The sequence below is a fragment of the Anomalospiza imberbis genome, chromosome 8 (genome assembly GCF_031753505.1).
Source record: "Anomalospiza imberbis isolate Cuckoo-Finch-1a 21T00152 chromosome 8, ASM3175350v1, whole genome shotgun sequence".
Classification (NCBI taxonomy): Eukaryota; Metazoa; Chordata; class Aves; order Passeriformes; family Viduidae; genus Anomalospiza; species Anomalospiza imberbis.
The window spans coordinates 11708526-11727150 of NC_089688.1; the positions used below are offsets into that span (position 1 = coordinate 11708526).

At 38.5% G+C, this 18625-nt stretch overlaps 1 protein-coding gene across 14 annotated transcripts in view; it reads right to left on the minus strand.

The window, feature by feature from the left end:
• Nucleotides 1-18625, minus strand: part of ZMIZ1 (zinc finger MIZ-type containing 1) — a 717720-nt gene that overhangs the window by 136022 nt on the left and 563073 nt on the right. For all 14 annotated transcript variants that reach the window (XM_068197351.1, XM_068197344.1, XM_068197354.1 and 11 more), the window contains one exon: nucleotides 6736-6849. In XM_068197351.1, the coding sequence (XP_068053452.1) occupies nucleotides 6736-6849 (114 nt within the window). The remainder of the gene's footprint in view (nucleotides 1-6735; nucleotides 6850-18625) is intronic.

Consider the following 18625-nt stretch of genomic DNA (forward strand, 5'->3'; position numbering starts at 1 on the left):
GGACTGTGCTGTACTTAAACCAGCTGATCACTGGGTCACTGCAGTACTGCCACCTGAGTCCTGGCACATTTTGAACAGTGATTTGCATGAAACACATGAAACACTGCTGGGCCATGCGAAGAAAGTGACAAGGGAATTCCAAAAGCACTTCACTTTGGAGAGCAGGAGATGTCGATGAGTTTTACCTGACAAGACTAACAAAGTTTAGGTCCAAAGGGCTTTAGGAGACCACGAAGTGAAAGGACAAGCAGTAACACTGAGTTACTTGGCAGCGCTCAGAGCTGCTCGGAAGCAGAGTGTTCTGTGCCTGCTGGCTGTACCCTGGCAGCACAGCACGCACACAGCCCTGGAGTGCTGTGCTGCTCTGCAAACACAAAGCTGCGTGTTCAACAGATGCCTGGAGAGGATGATGGGAGCACAATTTCTTCCACGTGAACTTTTTGCTTGGGAAGCCTTGGACACAAAGAGTAAATGTAACATTTCTAGGGCTCTCACGGGCAGCTGCAACCTCCCATTTCCTGGGTATAGATATGCTGAACCAACTCTCCCACCTAATTAATCACATTCAAACCCTGATCTGATTAGAAATCTGATTTTTGGAATGTCACAGGTCGATTTTTGATTATGTACTTTTCTGCATTAAACAGAATGAATCCAGGCAAGCATTAGCTGCATTTTCAGTCTGAGGCATCCTGTTATGGAAACCTCACATTATTTAGATATGCCATTCTCATATATATTATTTTTAACATGTATGTCTTTTTTAAACCAATTATGCTCTTCATAACATACCAAACAAGCTAAAACAGATTCCTGCATTATGAAACTGAGAGCAGTTAGGGTTTTTTCCTCCTTAGAATGATCTAAAATAATCTCAGCAGTCTCAATTCTAGGATTTTCTGAAGAGAAATGAAATTCAAAAGATTACTGTATTATTGTATCAGTATCATAAAAACATGAACCTTTAGCAGATATTTCCATCAGTTTATTATTGATGCTTGTTATTTCAGCAACTCTTATCTGCAGTACAGAGATGTAATAAGAACTACAACCAGAACAAAAAAATTAAATTACATCCATAACCTTTAGATGAAGGACACTAGGACTACAGCTTTGTGTTTTGTTTGTTTGCTTGTTTTAATTTAAAGAGAAATATTTCTTTCCCAAACATAAGTAAGTTTCCCACATCTGATGTCTGAGGTGGACCCAGTATTTGGAGAGGAAAATCTAGAACATTAAGATTTGGGGGGAGGCATTTTTAATTACTATTTCAGTGACTATTTCAGCATAGTTTTTGTGGACAATCTGGGGTAGGAAATCTTTGCATCTTTTGGGTGCAAAGAGAGACTCAGATCCCAACTACAGTGGTTAGAGACAAAAGCTTTCACTACAGAAGATCTCTTACATTCAGTGATTTACCAGGAGCCACCTCAGGTAAGCACATCCTGCTTACCGAAATTCTTCCTACTGTCCCAAACCACCGTAGCGATGGATTTTAATTTCTTAGATGAAGCCCCTAGGTACGGCTACAGAGTAACTGCACACGTTTTGCCTCTCTCACTCTTTTATTTCTTGATCAGACACACTGGAGAGCCCTAAAAAATGAAAAAAACTTGGTGCCTTGTAAAGCTGAAGCACAGCAAGAGAACAAGGCAGTGCCTTCATGGTCCTTTGCTGAAGACAAGTCTGTAAATCTGTCCATTTTGCTCTCAGCTATCTCCTCATTTCCATTTTTGCTGCAGCAACAACACAAACCTTACCCAAAGCTTTCAATAAGGTCATTTACATGTTAAACTGCTTGGCAAGAGCACACCCCTGGGATGAGACTACACTGGACCTGAGAAGAGGCAGAAATGCATGAAACAGCCTGGGCCAAATGCTGACAGAAAGTCATTTGTATTGCAGTCTACTTTGAAGCATTCTTTCCTCAAAAGCTTTTGACCAATATTTTGCTTTTGCCTCCCATACATAGGGATATAATTCAATTACTGTGTAACTTTTTGGTCAATGTTACTGTTAAACATGACTTTTAGTATCCACATGGATTGGGAAACAGTTAGGAGAAAAGTTAACCTGGGAGTGCTCAAAGTACTTTCATTTCTTTGCTTGGACTGGTATCTCATTTGGATAAAACAGGGTTATTTCTTTAAACTGCTGTGTAGTAACTGAAGCTGTTTATTTCAGAAGACTGTAAAGTAATGCCATATACAGTACATTTTTAGAGAATTACATTCTTAAATTTATCAATACTATCAGCCTTGCCATAATATATTCTAGTGCTAGAGTAAGAAATTTTTTCAATCCTAGTAAAAACAGATCTGTGTCTGGTTTGTGGACAGTGGAGGCTGTTTTCATCAGCTCCCCATAGCGCCATGGAAGGAGCAGTATTATATATAAAAGAACACCATATCCATTTCAATAATTTATAGAATCAATTATTTCAATTATAATTCAATTTCTGGCCTACAGACTGTCTATTTGATTTGAAAATAACTACTGTTGAAAAATAACACCTAGCTTTTCTTGGCAAGTTAGAAGAAATTTTATTGTCTCTGAGAAAGATCATAATTTGTTTGCATGAATTCTGTAAAACCTGTTATAGGAAATATTTCTACAGCCTGTAGCCTGCAAGAAATAAAACAGATTCAAAGCTAACCCCTTTATCTCTGACTTATTATTTATCTGTTGAAATGAGTATTCTTTATAATTTTTTATTGCCCACTCACTTTAGTGATTTTCTGTAATGGGTAAGCACAAAAAGTTAAGCTCTAGAATTAGTGTCTGTCAGAACTGTTTGAACATAACAACATGATGCACATGCATCACATTTTGGTCAGAAGAGGCACAGCTTTTGGGGCTTAGTTAATGAAAAAATATCTTCTATTTATGCCACAAGCCATTGGTTTACCTATGTATCCTTTTCTATTTGACTCTTTGCAATGCACAGAAATACCCCAATTTTATTCATAGGCCTTGACAGCATTAGCCTAATTTCTTTTTCACAAAAGGAAATTATTTAAACTCTAAATGAGTAATCATTTAAAGTATCCATTATACGAAATATCTGACTATTGGTTCACATACCTTATTAGGTACCTCTCTGGCAGAATTCACCTGTTGTATAAAATCCTGAGTTTCTTTTAGAGATAAGAAAACCATTCCTATTATGTTGCACAAAATGTCTCTGGAGACCACAGAAGCAAATTAACTTCAGAATTACAAAGCACTGCTGGTGTGGAAAAATTATCTACGGCAAATAGCCAGTATGTATACAGTATGTGCACAGATTATCCTTAAAAAAAATTCACCAAGGAAAGACAAACACTAGACACGTGTTCCACGTTATTGTTCAACAATTGCTGTCTAATGAACTTATGAAACTTTCAAGTCACCAAGACTTCTCTAAGTGCTGGTATTACAATTTAAGAACACCTTCTACAATAGCCTATTCTATATATACATTCTATATATTATTATCAAAACCAGTAATTCCATCAATGAAGCTGGAAGCTCCTCTGCTATTGACTAGGCAGAATATTTCTAAGATCATTCTTCTGCATCTACTCTAAGACAGGCAGCAGGAATACAAACTTTCAGGTGGTTATAAAGTTACCAGACATTACTGACAGTCCCAACACAAAGACAGTGTGTCAGGTACAGAACTACTTCTAAGAACCACTTTTTAAATTAAAGCCTTATTTCAAGACTGTGGGCATATTTGTCCTGTATTAATCGGATAAAATCTAATTGGCTAATTTTTGCAAAATACTATACATAGGACTGAAAAGATGTAAAGGATCTGTTATACCTATGCTGATGTGTGATGCTATTCAGCTGGCTATTCATACCACAGTAGATCTGTTTTGCTGCTCTGTCATTACATCTGATGCATTTCAACTTTTCAGTGTTTGAATGAATGTTTGCACATTCCTGAGAGAGCCTGCCTCTCTGCATTCATGACATCCTAATAAGTTTCAATTTGGATTAGTATATATCGTGTTACCACTCACAGGACACGATCATCTCATACCCCTTGATGGTTCCACAGCAGCTTAGCATACCACTTTTTCCCTGGTCAGAGAGTTAACAGAACATAATGTCATAAAAATAACAAAAATCATTCTCAATACTACAATACATACATTCTCAATACTACTCAATACATAAGGGAAATCCTTATGAGTAAGCAAGCATTTTTACTATTTGTAGAATTTCCAAATTAAATGCCTTAAAGAACTACACAGCTCAAATGCTGTAATGATGGTAGAGATCACTTGCTGTAAAAAGTATATCCAAAAATATGGAAATTTTAAGGGAATTCGATTTTGAAGATCATTTTAAAGGCTAGCAAAATAAAACAATAATCCTGTTTCAGTGGTTGAATAGACTTTCATACTGATTTTTTATTTTTCATTTAGCATAATCCTCACAAAGAAGTAAGAACTGGTAAACCTTATCAGCATTAAGAAAAATAGGCTCCTGATAGTATAGAACATGAAGCTATGCAAACTGATGTTAAATCTACTCATGATATTCAATTATTTCAGCTACCTTGACTTATTTGCAACTTTCTGAATAATGTCTCTGAAAACAGACTGAAGTTCTATCACATTTGTTAAATAAAAGTAAACAAGCCTAAAAATTCACAATTGCTAAACTATGAATCAGAATATATTAATTAGAAAGAAATTATGTATGAGTAACCTTAAATGGAAAAAATACACATAGAAGGAGATAAATTTTTAAAAAATTAAAAAAAGAGACCTTGCCCACTGTACTGGTAAGGTATTAAGAAGATACAGGAAGTCCAAACCTCTTGGGATACAACCATGCTGTTAAGTCTGCTTAATGGGAAGCAGGAAGAGGGATGTACACAATGAGAAATTAAAGAATCTCTTTCTTAGAGGGATTTTAAAATTAAGAGCAAGAAACATATTCATTGCAGGTTATAGGCATTCTGCAAATCCTGTGTATTTATCAAACACAGAACAAGCCACCTGGATAAGCTCCTGTGTTATTTCCTTGTCAGGAATATAATGAGATTACAACATGTGGTAAAGATGCTGCTGCCAGGCAGTCCTACACTGCAGATAGTTCTCTCCCACAACAAGCTTGGGAAAGGGAGCATGCCACCCTGTTCAGATTTCACGGAGAAGTATGAAGCAAAGTAATACATGTGGCTCAAATATTAACAGTATTTAGATGGTAAGACTGTTTTTTTTCTTTCATTCTTGTCAGAAGAGAAACAGCATTTTCATTTCAGCACACTGAAAACCATGTATTGTGTTTTACCTCACCAGTTTTCATGGAACATTTCCTGCCCACTTTTTGTACACTCTGTGAGGAGAATGAATCACTGGCAGTCAGACCTTATTTTGACCCTCCACTTGGGCAGGGCTGAAGATCTGCTCATGTAGAAAAAAAGATTTAAACAGCAAGGAAGTCACAGGTCAGACTGACAATGTTCTAGCAGGGGCTGCAGAGAAATACTGTGCACAGATTGCCCAATTATACTTGAGGTGAATGTCTCCTTTCCCAAAAGCTACCCTGAAAAATGCTAGCAAAGTCTTCAAAAAGTATAAACAAAATATTGTTATGGTCACATCGGACATTATGTGCAATTTCGCATAATTGATGCCACCGATAACTTTTACTTCAGACAGAATTGTTAAATATTCTATCTTCGGAATTTACCATTTCTAACTTCCTTTATTTTTTCTCTGACTGGAAGATCATATGCAACTCCTATTATAATTGGATTTATTCTAAGTTTCTGACATACAAATCTGAGGGATGCTATACACTGGAGCACACTAAGATGGAGCCATTCCTTAACATTTGGATTTCTGGCAATTAAATCTCAGTCTTAATGTCTGTTTTATGTATACCAGCTACACATTGCACGAAAATAATCCACACACTTCTGCCCCACAACAAATAAAATGTCAGTCTCTTCATTAATAATTTCAGAATTTCTGTTTCTTTTGTGACTATTTTTTTAGATCAACTTGCTTGGCAAATTGCAGTGAGGCTTTTAACCCTCCTGCTCAGTCAGAATTTAATTCATCTAAAGTCTTGACTCCACATAACAGTTCTGGACTGCTGCTGCTGCTGGAAAATAAAATTTTCAAAACAAAAATGCACAGACAAATATGCATTATAATGAAGTCACTTTAGAAACTACAGTGGTCTTAATGAAAAGTGAATGAAAAGAAAAACACTGAAATCAATGGAATTGTAGGAATTAGTATGTCAGGATGAGACCTGCAGTCAATTCATGTAACAAAGTAAGCTGAACAAGCATGTCATAACCACTGTTTAGCTGGAAGCACAGCATACTTAGAATAAAAAGCAAGCAGTCCTTCAGCCCTACCAAAAATGCCAAAGGAAACCAAATACCTGGAATGTTCATCACTCTGTAAGAACATGGCTCACTTAGCAATTTCAAGCCATGAAATAATACTGTGTGTCATAACAAATAATCTAGCCTGTGCATTTGTAAGTAATCTAACTAAAAATGTCTCTTATTCTCCAAGTTGTTGTTATTGCATTTTGCTTCCTGTTAAGCAATGGAGTCAAATAAACAGGTCTTAGGATCTGGCTTTATGTATTTAAGGTAAAATGACAAAAATTCCCTTAAATTGCAGATTCTGAAAATCAAGTTCCCTTGGCCACGAGAGAGGGAACACAGTATAAAACAGAACTGGAGCCACTGTCACGGCAGGATGGACATACCGTCAAACAGCCCATCAGGCTCTGCTCAAATGGTCTCTGGAAGGCTCTGGGGTCTCCACACCAGTCCAGGAGCTCTGTTGCTGCATTATGGAAGTTTGCTGGGTTCTGTAAGTGCTGGAAAGGAAAGGCAAAGCAACATGGTAAATAACATGCACAAGGGCTGACATATTCCTTTCTACATTACGCTATTGCTAAGTCTGGCAACTAGGAACAGTGTGTAATTCAAAAGCAATACTTTCAACTGCACAGTGAATGCAGAAAATCCTACTTCATTCCTATTAGTACTTTCACCAGTTTCTGATATTACTTCATTAGTTAGAGACAAGCTGTAGCTGAAATACCAGAGCTCCCCAAACTCTTTCCTCCACAGCACCACCTCTCCCACCTGCAAATCAGTGGACTCCACTCAGAAATCAAAATTGTCTGAGCCAAAATTAAGGGAAATTTTAGTCCCAGATTTAATGTCTTTGAAGTGTGCTTATGCCCCACTGTTGGGACATGCCAGCACAGCATCTTCCAATAGTCAAGATTTCAATCTTTGCTGCTGGCCAATGAGGCAAATGTGACAGACTCAGAAAATGCCAGTGACAGGGAGAAACACACTCGCTATACAAATCCTTTCTAGGAACCTTTGCTTCTGTTGTTTGCGACATCATCATAAACAATTAGGGTGATCAGCTTCAGGATCATGAAAAACAGAGGGTTATTTCTTAACTGAAAATGTTTCACATGCACAGAAGGTATGCAGACATTTCAGAGGAGAACCCTTCCTCTCCTGAAGAGGGCGGCAGGATTTTGAGAGCAAAAAAACAATCTGGTTTTGTTTTGAAATTTGCAAGGGCAATGGATTTTTTTTTGACTATGACATTGATTTCTACCTTTTTACTGAACAACAGGAAGTCCTGATTTTAGAGGCACTTCATAAACTTATCTAATACTATTGTTCACACTGTCATCCCTCACTGTCTAAATTGCCAAAGTGCTCCAACATTTTAGCCAGAGCAGAGGGATGGCACAGGAAATAAATAATTCAATTTACATCAGTAATATTGCTACTAAATTCTCCAGTTCTGGTGATGGTAGGTGTTTCAGTGAAAACTCCAGAAACAACAATAAAAGAGAGTATTTAGGAATTACTGGGTATTTTTAAGTAGTGGTTTTATAATTCTTGGAATTTCTAAGAAAAATATGAAAATTATATGAGTGTTTTATCCAGGAGGCAGAAATCTCAGGGGCATAATTTTTAAAATATATCATTACTTTTAAATCAGTTGCATAATTTGGGAAAACATGACTGCTCATTTCTAAGCATCTGGATGAACTATAATGTTCACAACCTATTTTTTCTCCCTTCATCCCCTCATGCCTGAGTAGCTGCATATATTAACTTCATGACAAATGAAGGGAAAAAAAATTCCTCCCATGCCAGGTTTTCAGGAGTTCCCAGTCTGTGAGCTTTTAGATCATGTTACATTAGATAATTCTTATTCAATCAACGCTCTTGGTCAGAAACCCTGTTTTAACAAGAGATGACTGACATGCAGGGCATAGATTTTTTAAAACAATAGCAGAATTTGAAAAAGCAGACAGGCATTGTGCAAAGTGGTTTCTACCTCTGCTCTACCAACACGGGTACAGCTCACACTACCAACCAGTGAGAGCTTTACCTAGGCTGCATTCCAGAATTACAACTCTGGCTGATCGTATAATTATTGGTGGAGGAGTCAAATGAATGTGTACACAGATTAAAGGCAAGAATCCAAGTAAGTACATGCAAGAAGCCATATTGTAGGGCTCTGTGTAAAAATCTCATGAACAGAGCCAGCAGTTTGGGTTACGAATCTTCCAAGTAAAAGGGAAAAAGATTCCTTTTTGAACTCTCACTTAAACCACCAGAGAAGTGACTGCCTGACACCAAATCTCTCAGTGAATACTGCTGCTTCCACAAGCCACTTTGATCTGCAGAGGAAACAGAAGTTGCTTCAAACCCCTCTACAACAGCACGTGTAAGCTCTGCTAATATCAAATACACTATTTCCAGAAGGCAAGAGAGGCACATGAGCTGGACAACAAATTGCACCATACTGAATGCCTACTGTACTGATAGGACTTAGGTCACAGATCTCTCAGAAGGGAAAAAATAACCCAAACCAAAACCACAGAAAAAACACAGGGAAAAATTCACTGAAACCTATGTAATTCTGTATGTGAAACAATTTTAGCAACTCTTCCCTCCTTGTGGGAAAGGAAATGAATTGAGATCCCCTAATCAATAGCCCTAAGTAAGAACTACATAATATTTATTCTCACAAGTGTTGCTGCTTGCCAGCTACACATGTCTTCTACCAAAGCTTACAATGAAATTTCCCCATTGAGAACCACACACTATACCTGAATGAGAACAATTTTTATAGATATAGGCTAACAGATAAAAAACAGGGCACACCCTTATCCATATGCTTAATTTTCAATTTAGCATCACATAAGGGTAATTTCTACTTACCATAACACCACTGAAAAGCCGTATTTTTTTTTCCTAGATTAAAGTTTCAATATGTATTAAACTTGCACTTTGCTGTGGAAGAAAAGGCTCCTTCTACTTGCCTGTGCCAAAACCGGGGTGACCTCAACGACTTGGTTTTAACTGTTTGTTCTGTAACCCTCCAGCAGGTTATTTCACTGCATCAGGACTGACCCCTGAGGGACACTATCAGAACCCACTTAAATACACAGGGAATACTGAAATCCTGACTTCTTAAATGCAACTGCCTAACTGAAACTTGTCTAGAAACTCACTAAGCAAGGTATCTATCAGAACCCACTTAAATACACAGGGAATACTGAAATCCTGACTTCTTAAATGCAACTGCCTAACAAACTTGTCTAGAAACTCACTAAGCAAGGTAAGCAATGCTATTAGTCCCATCATAGACTAAAAAACCCTGAACAAAACACAGGAAAAAGTCAGAATAACAGTGGGTCCTGCCTTTGTGGAGTGGATTTGAGTAGTTTATGGGATGAGAATAAAACCTGGTCCCAAGAGGACACTTCTTGCAATGTCACTCACAGTTCTGTCAGGGACATATTTCTCACAGCTTTCTGACTTTCTAAATAATTTTAAACTCAGGTTCTCCTCCAGTTTTTCTTTTTTGCATTCAAAGGCCAGGGCTACTTTTGTGGAAAACAAACAGAAGATCCAGCATGAACCAAAGCATGAAGGCAGGTACAATTCCTTCCCTCAGTTACACAAGGAAACATTCCAAATGCCTACTGTGATTTTTATTTATTGACAACTTAAACACTGTATGTGGAGTAAAAAGCCCGAATGTCACTCACAGCCTCACAACAAAAAGCCTGCCTGAGAAGAATATTACATCTACCATATTCATCGAGCAGGAAATAAAGAGATATTCTCAGTTCTCGATCCAAGAACAGAAGTACAAAACAAAGCTTATGCCAGATCCATCCATCAGCTTTGTTGTGAAGCATTTTACATGCATAGCTCTATCCTCTTAAACTGAAATTATTGGCAGCATTTTGAAGAAGCAAGGCATGTGTCTGAAGAGTCTTGTCTGAAACTGTGCTTCTTGTAAACAAGGGGAAAAAAATCCACCTCATTAGTAGCTGGTTTAGAAAAAAGTGACAATGAATCAGATCTGGTTACAACACGTCTTGGTGTGTGTTCAAAGCTGCTAGTGAAGGGCCACCTAACAGCACCATGCTTGCAAGCAATGATGTTTTTAGCAAGTGGACAGGATTCATATGAATAAAATCTGTAGCAAAAATGAACAAAGCCAATGAACTGAATGAAGCAGTTATTTACCAGATTGCTTTCAGTATCATTTGCTTTTCAGAAGACTATTAGCGAAACATGACAATTTCTATAATTGAAAAAATTTAGAAGATTTTCAGTCTAATCACTTATAACACCCCAAATGTAATATGCCATTATCCTGAATGGAACAGAAATCACAGAAATACTTGATGCATGTGAGCATATCATTATTGTGGGGATCACCAGGTGATTCTCTGAAAAGACAGGCTGAGTCTCAGAGTCATATTTGATCTTGGAAGGAATCTCTTGTTCTTTGTAGCTACCCAACAGTCTGGTGTAGGGGAATAGAGAGAACAGCAAAAGAATTTGCTATCCATTTTACTATCTCCAAGAAGAGTGAACTGTACCAGCAAAGCCCTTTTCTGAGTACTGCTGACATTTGAGCTGGATTCCAGGGAGGATGGGAACATCTACTGCTGCTCGTGACCACCTCTGGCTCAAACCTCTCTTTACCTAAAGAGCAGACCATCTTTGTAAATTTGTGTGGACATACGGGCAGAGGACGCAGATACAGTAGGACCCAAGTTCACCAGGTTCCACTGGAACTGTCTGTGTGCCCACTCCATGGTTTACTGCTCTGTCATCTCCTGGAGCGAGCACAACAATCACATTTAGAGTTACATACAACAGCTGACGTGTGGCAATTTTTGGTCCCAACAGTTCAAAATACAGCCACCCCTTGAAATTATTACTCCCTTCCAATTAAACCGTGATCAGAAAGTCTTGATATACAATAAAAACTCTGCAATGGGCACAAAAATAGAAGCTACATTCCACATATGAATTCAGGCCCCTATGAGTTAAAAAGGTGTATATAATAAAGATCTTATTCTTTAGAAGGATACTAAAGCACAATTGAGTGCTCCCAGTCATCTCACCAACACCAAAGTGGGGGAAAACCACTTCCTGTAACCCAAGATTCAATATGATTTTGGAGACTGAAACCAATTACCCACATTGAAACATGGCAATGATGATGGCCTTATCCATCCTAAATATAGAAGTCTCAACCCTTTTGTACACTTGTGTACCTTAGAACAGTCTAGTAAGCAATGCAAGAACATCAGCCAAAATTAAGAACAATTACAGAGGTTTAATATTATCTCACATCAGGAAATGCTAACGTGACAGCAATGGTATGGAAAGTGAATAATTTAAACATGAAATCCATATGTTCCTGTTTGCTGCTATAGAAAACAAATGTTGAATTTCAATTTACAAATGACATCTCCAGTGGGGGGTTTTTTCCTCTTTTCTGTGGAATACATCAGACTCAAGGCAGAGACCTAATTTGCCACAACTTAACCTATTCAAAATGAGATATCACGCAAACAAGTTTTTGAGCAGCAAACTGCTTAACTATGCTAAACAAGTTATTGCATTTATTTACGTGATTTCGCAGCAAATTATGAAGGCTGACTCAAGTTGTCTGTTTGTTTTGCTGAGTTACGTCTGCTCTGTGTCTCACTCCTTGATTTAATTGAACTGCTGAAGATAATATAATTTATCACACAGACATTATGCCATGTTGTAGATTCTAGGTTAATTAACAGTAGCCTACAGTCACTGAATTTCTCACATGGTTAGCCACTTGGACCCTGTCTACTGTCTAGCTTCACTAATCAACGAGTCTGGGAATTTTACATCAGCGACACAAAACACTGGCAACACAGGGAGCTTTTCAGTGCACAGAAAAAGAAAACAGAGAGATGTAGGTAGTCTTTTCTTCATTCTGAAATTAACCCCTTCCTACACACCATGTGGCAAGGCTGCATGCTTGGCACACGTTCTGGTCCACCAGCTGGGGAGAGTGAATCCAGGAGGCAGCTGTTCTCCTGCAGGACCAAGTCTGGGCTGCTGTTCCACAAGCACTGGGGGCTGCCAGCCCTAGAAGGCTCCTGCCTCCCTCTGCCTTCTCCTGCCTGCTCCCCTGCACAAGAGGACACATGCCTGTCTGCATGGTAAATTAGCCCCACTCTACACTAACAATTTGAGCTGAACTGGCCCTTCAGGATGGCAGGCAGGGCAGGTCCTTGAACCTTAGCACTAGCAGGGGAGACAGCAGCAGTGTGAGCCACTGCAGGGGAGGCCCTTCAGGAGCCCATGGGAATGGGCACGTGTTACAGCACATTGTTTGTGCATATCAACACTAGTCTGAAGCTGACCTAAATCCTAGGACACAGTTTGTTGATAATGCTTAGTCTTATGGCAGGTTGTCTCCGTGAGCTTCCTTGCCTAAACATGTACTTCCAGCCCTTCCAGTGCCTCAGACCACACTTGCTGTGATCTAACCTCCCAACTGCAGACTTAGTCATCACTCACAGTGCGATCCCTTATGTGACCACACAATCACTAGACCTGACTCAAAGAAAGTGGCAGCAAAGAAAAGGTAGGGCTGGGAAGGTACACCAGGACTCTGCTCTCAGCAGCAGCTTTGAATTAAACGCATCGTGAAATTTCTCCCAAAGGTGGAGCTGTATCATCAGTGTAAGAAGATGACACAGTTAAGTTCACAGCATAAATACTCCTCCTGCCTCACAACACCCTCCTTGTAAAAAAACATAACTGTACTTTCAATTATTTCAAGCCAGATAAATATTTTTTATTAATATTCCTCATTATTCTACACAAAACTTAATGCATACAAAAAAAGGTGCCAAAAGGAAACATAGATTTTTGGTGTTCTGATACTGTACGTATTTACTCTTGAGGTAATCCTGAGACTTCAGCCAAGTTTAGATAACAGGTTCATCTGTATGCTCTCAAAACTTTCTGACAGGTCCAAATTTTAATGTATGTAAAACCCAGTACAAAGCCTATCTCCTCCAAACGATGAGGCCAGATTCTCTGCATGACATAAATTTTGTATACATTTGAAATGCCTGTGTACAACTGAGGTTCACGTGACCTGCTTGCTATATTCAGCTGCAAGCATGCAGGTTTTCAAGCCTTTATTGACAACAATGGAAATTAAAATTCTCAAATGGTTGTAATTCTATGAATTTAATAACAAAAGTGGAAAAGCAGCTATCAAAATTTATATATAAAAGTAAGTATATTCAAAACTATAAATGCAGAAACCACAATTCCTTTGAAGCTAAACCAATTGATAATGTGTGGTAAAGGAGCTGATCCACTTCACTTGTGGTGATGGAGCTGACTCCATGCCTACGGTACTTTTCTAACTCTGGTGTTGGAAAAGTGTATCTTCCTCTGACCCTTGAGATGGGATTTGGCGGCCAGGTGCTTTGGCAGATTCTGTCATACAATTCAGACTATTTTTTGTCCATCTTAATGCTCATCCAGACATGTCTGCAGTCATATGTAATGAAAATGCACTTGTGTGCTGAAGGAGGGCAAAGAGGGGAGTAGGGAAGAATGGGAACTGGACAGAGAAAAGACAGAGAGAACTGACAGACATCACATGCCCTTCAACTTAAACAACTGGGAGCAGAATTACTGTGCTGCATGTGGGGCAAAGGGCATCCAGCTCCCAAAGGAACACTAATCACCTCTCTTAGGACTGTAAATAGGATCCCTGGTCAGACACCCTTGACAGAGCATGACCACAGCTGGTCTGTTACTCAGTGCACAGGTACACTGCTGCTCGACCTAAACTTGATGGCTCACTCAGTGCCGTAAGACCTGCAAATCAGCACGAGCCATTTGCTTTAATACATTGATAGAGCCCTTATTACTCCAAACCCTGAGCAAGCTCTGTGAGTGAGCCCAGCCATGAGGCAAACCATTAGGCAAAGGCCTCTACTTCAGATCCCCATCCACCACTGGCTGCCAGAAAGCTCAGGTACAAAAATACAGACCATCACTACTCAAGAACACACTTTAAACATAAAAAATGATATTACCTGAAATAGGTGGTTCCTCCACCTTTTTTTTTTTACTGTCAACAGTGATTATGGACACCTTGCCCTATCCACAAGCATCCATACTCAGTATATTAAAAACTCATCTGCAACCAATATTCAAAACAAATGGCCTTTTTCATGAGGACAGAGGGGAGTATTGAGCTCTTCACTGTCTTTTGGGAGAGTGATTTTTGTTTATCTGGATATGGGTGTAGATAGTTCAATTCTCTACAGTCCCTTTCAATATCAAAGATTGTTTTATTTATCAAAAAATTAAAAGGCTCAAGCTGTGCACTTTGCATTCAGATAATCCCCCCTCCCAATTTTGTATTTTTGAGACTGGGAGATCCCTAATTAATAGAATTATCTTGCACTTGCATGGCTCATTCCATCAGAGGCTTTATAAATATTTTATTAGGCTCACATTTTGAGAGGCACTAGATACTAAGAGAGGGATTAAGACCATGTTAGCCATTCCTACTTATGAAAAACAGAGCAAACAGAGTCACCTTTGCCTCCTTTGTCCATTGCAGCTTCTTTTTCAAAAGAAAACAAATACTGAGCAATGACCAGCACCTCCTTATTGGATGTTTTAACATCAAAAAAATACTGTGCAAAATTGCATGCTAAACAAATGAGAAAAAGAACAACTAAAATATAAGCATCCTGCATTGAAAAAACCCCAAGCTGTTCAGTTATGAACTGTAAGGGACTAAATCTATATTAATGCAGATTTTCCTTGATGCTTCCCTCATACACTTTTAGTATAAAGTGTGTGTATAATTCAGTACTGATTGCAGAAAAGGTGAATGCCTGGTAATTGAGCAGCCTTGTTCTGCTGCCTGGATCTCCTATACCATGAGTTTTGTGAGGATGATTGCACACCTATATGCATGTGCTGGAGCAAAAGAAAGATGCTGCAACCTTGGCTTGTCCATTAGTTTTACCAAAGTGTAAGAGATGGATTTAACATCTGATCCTCAAGAACTATACACAGAAGCCAGAAGAGCTAAAACAATAATAATTTCTTAACTCTGTTGATCAGAACTGCAACATTGTCTTCCTTTCAATCTACATAACTGCAGTATATTTATGATATACTTTGATAAAACTCCATGTTAAGTAAGGGAACATGCAGTAAATTAAACTTCTTTAGTCATAACCTACTGTTCTACCCCACCCTCCCCTGCTCAGGAGGAAACTGTGACTTGAAGGGCTGTGATCAGATCTGACTGAAGATGGAAATGGGGCAGAGCAATGGCAGTATGTCTTTATGTTCATCTCTTGATTGTTGGTGCCGTCTTTGTACCTTCCTTACCTTCAGCCCCGGTACTGCTATGATGCCAGCTGAGAGCAGTGGAAAGAGAACAGTATGGTTTACAAACACACCTCATAATCAGAGGGGTCAGAAGTATTTTTCCTTGAGCTGATTTTATGGGATAAAAGTCAAAAGACAAAGGTATAACTGTTTGCTCCTTCTCCAAGGCCATGCTCAGTCATGCAAGGCTTCAGCCTCTCTTTACATTTGTAATTACAGCTCAACAGAATTATGAAATCAGTTTGCCTAACCAGTTCACTTGGTCCTCTTGGCAAGTGAAACAACCCATTTTCCATTAGTATCTCCCTATGCTAGCATGAGATGTCTCTCTGTGACTACAGCAACAATGGTGAGGCTTCTTCAGCCTCTCCACTGCAACAGGCATTGCAATGATACAGGAACTTTCTCCTCAAATGCCCTTGTGATTTTCAGTCAGCAGTTTCAGTCCTAAATATCTCAACATATGAAGGAGTTAATTTTCTCAAAGCAGTGGCCATACTCTTTCTGTTAGAATACCACTGCACTATTAGAATAATGTTTCATTATTACAGTAATATTTACATAAATTGGTAATGGATTTTATTGATAAAAATGGGCTTATTTGTTTTAGACTTGCTTACTTGCTGTCTTGACAAAAAAAATCTACTTTCTTAATGTGTTTTAGTAGAAGATTAAGTGAAGGACTCAGGCAAAGTGGGGTGTCTACATAAATATTTCTGTGTTCTGAACCATTTCATAATTTCACATATATATCATTATGAAAAGCTTGGATCATGGTTTTCTTTCATGCAGTTCTTACCTTATTAAGGTGTTTTAAGGACATTAAAGAAGTACTATATCATCCCTTTACTAGAAGATTATTATCAATGGTGCATTCTTTAAAAAGAAGTAACACCACCTAAAAGTATAAAGCGAGTTGATGGCAAGGGGGAAAAAAACCACCAAGTCCTCTGATATATGTACTGAACCAACTTAAAAATTTTAATTAAAATAGATGCATTTATTAATTTTCTAAATTTCAGAAGAATAAATTCACTGATTTTGAAAAATAACTACTAGTCTCCAGTATATCCTGTTGAACAGCAGCCCATTTGTTGGACATACTTTGCTTTGCAATTAATTTTGACTCATTTGAGTAATTTACTTACTTATTGAGCTTTTTATAGCACTTTTAATCAACTGATTTAATCTTTATTATTTTAATCTCTTAATCTATGCAGAGATAAAAACTCAAGGTTACTACTTAAAATGATGACTACACAAACTGTGGAAGATGTAAAATTCACATGACCTATTCTCACAGGTCCTACCAGCCAGCAAGGCATTACTGAGATATTTGCAAATCAAAAGGAAAAATGCTTCCCCAGACAGTTTCTCAATTACAAAACTGCCCACAGCACCTGCTGTGTGACCTGCCCACGCAATATGTGCTACTGCACAGAGGCAAGAAGGAGCGAACACCACCAGTGATGACTTTTCCTTCAGGAGATGATGGCAGAGGTCTGCACAGCTGAAGGCTCTTGGTATTAACAGTACTTTTGCCACTACAATTCATTTGAAAACACCCGCTTTTACAAATAGTAAAAGACTTATGTGCAAACTCAAAGCCACACTTCTATGGATTTGCTGTTGCACACAATAGCAGCAACTCCAGTAGCAAGTGCATATGTAAGAAGGAGGATTCAGAAATGGCAGGACAGAAGTCAGATGTCACCAGCTGTGTCACACTTTCACTGAGGGGCTTGACCCAGCTGCTGACAAAAAAAGATTTCCTATGCTCATCTGACCCCAAGGTAACATCATGGACTCAACTTACAGATTTTCAAATATTCATCCTTATTTATTGAGAGACAATTTTAAACAACAGGCCAGATTAACTTGCTGCACAGGAAAGAATAAAATTATATTAAATCCTATGGGTACTGGAGGTTTTCTGCCTGAGTTTAAAATGTGCACTTTCCATTTTGAAGTGGAAATACTAAGGATACTAACACAACTAATATTAAGAGTAATAACACCCCAGCCAGGTGCTGCAGTAAAGCAGCAGAACTGGGAATGGGCAAAGTGAAGCTGCCACAACTTTACCAATCCACCTCACAACATGATGGGTTATATTCCACCCACTGCAATCCCGTCAGATAAACAAACCAGCCAAATACTGCAAACAACAAGAAGGTGCTCTCTCCCCACTCCCCACCAGAAGTGCTTCCAGCAAATTGCCTCTGCTCCCTCCCTTGCAGCTTCCCTACCAGGATGCAGGATCTAATGAGCAGGAATGTTGACTGACAAGTCTCTAAATGGACTAGAGGAGCCAGGAAAGCTGGTCTGCTGTCAGTTTTCCCTAAACATACTTTAGTCTAGCAGAGGAATATTCCAACAGACTGAGCACAAAAGCAGACAAAGAACTTGTGGCTATAGGCCTCAGAAAAAAAAAGATACGAAAGAAATGTAGCTACTAACACAATATCGACAGACCATTCAACCAAGAAACTGTAACACTTAAGCCCCATCAAATGTTTTTTTAGGGATAAGGTATTTTTCCCCTTTAGCCTTGTTATTTCACATTTAGCTGCTAAAACCAAACCCCTGCAATGTTTATATAGAATATCAAAAAAGTATATTCTAAATAAATGCACTCTTCATAGGAATACTTCTGATTTCCAAAGTTCTTCAAGAGTGAAATTTTTATGAAAGTACTGTGGGCAGTTTTGTAAGCACATGCAAATGAAAAAAATGGGAAGTATTTTTCCTTTTATTAAAATCTTTTCAGCTGTAATTTCATACCAGTCTTTGGTAACCAGTCCAAAGTATACTAAAAATGACATGTTTAGGACTGCTTAGCATTTACATGAGTCTGCAACAATAACACTG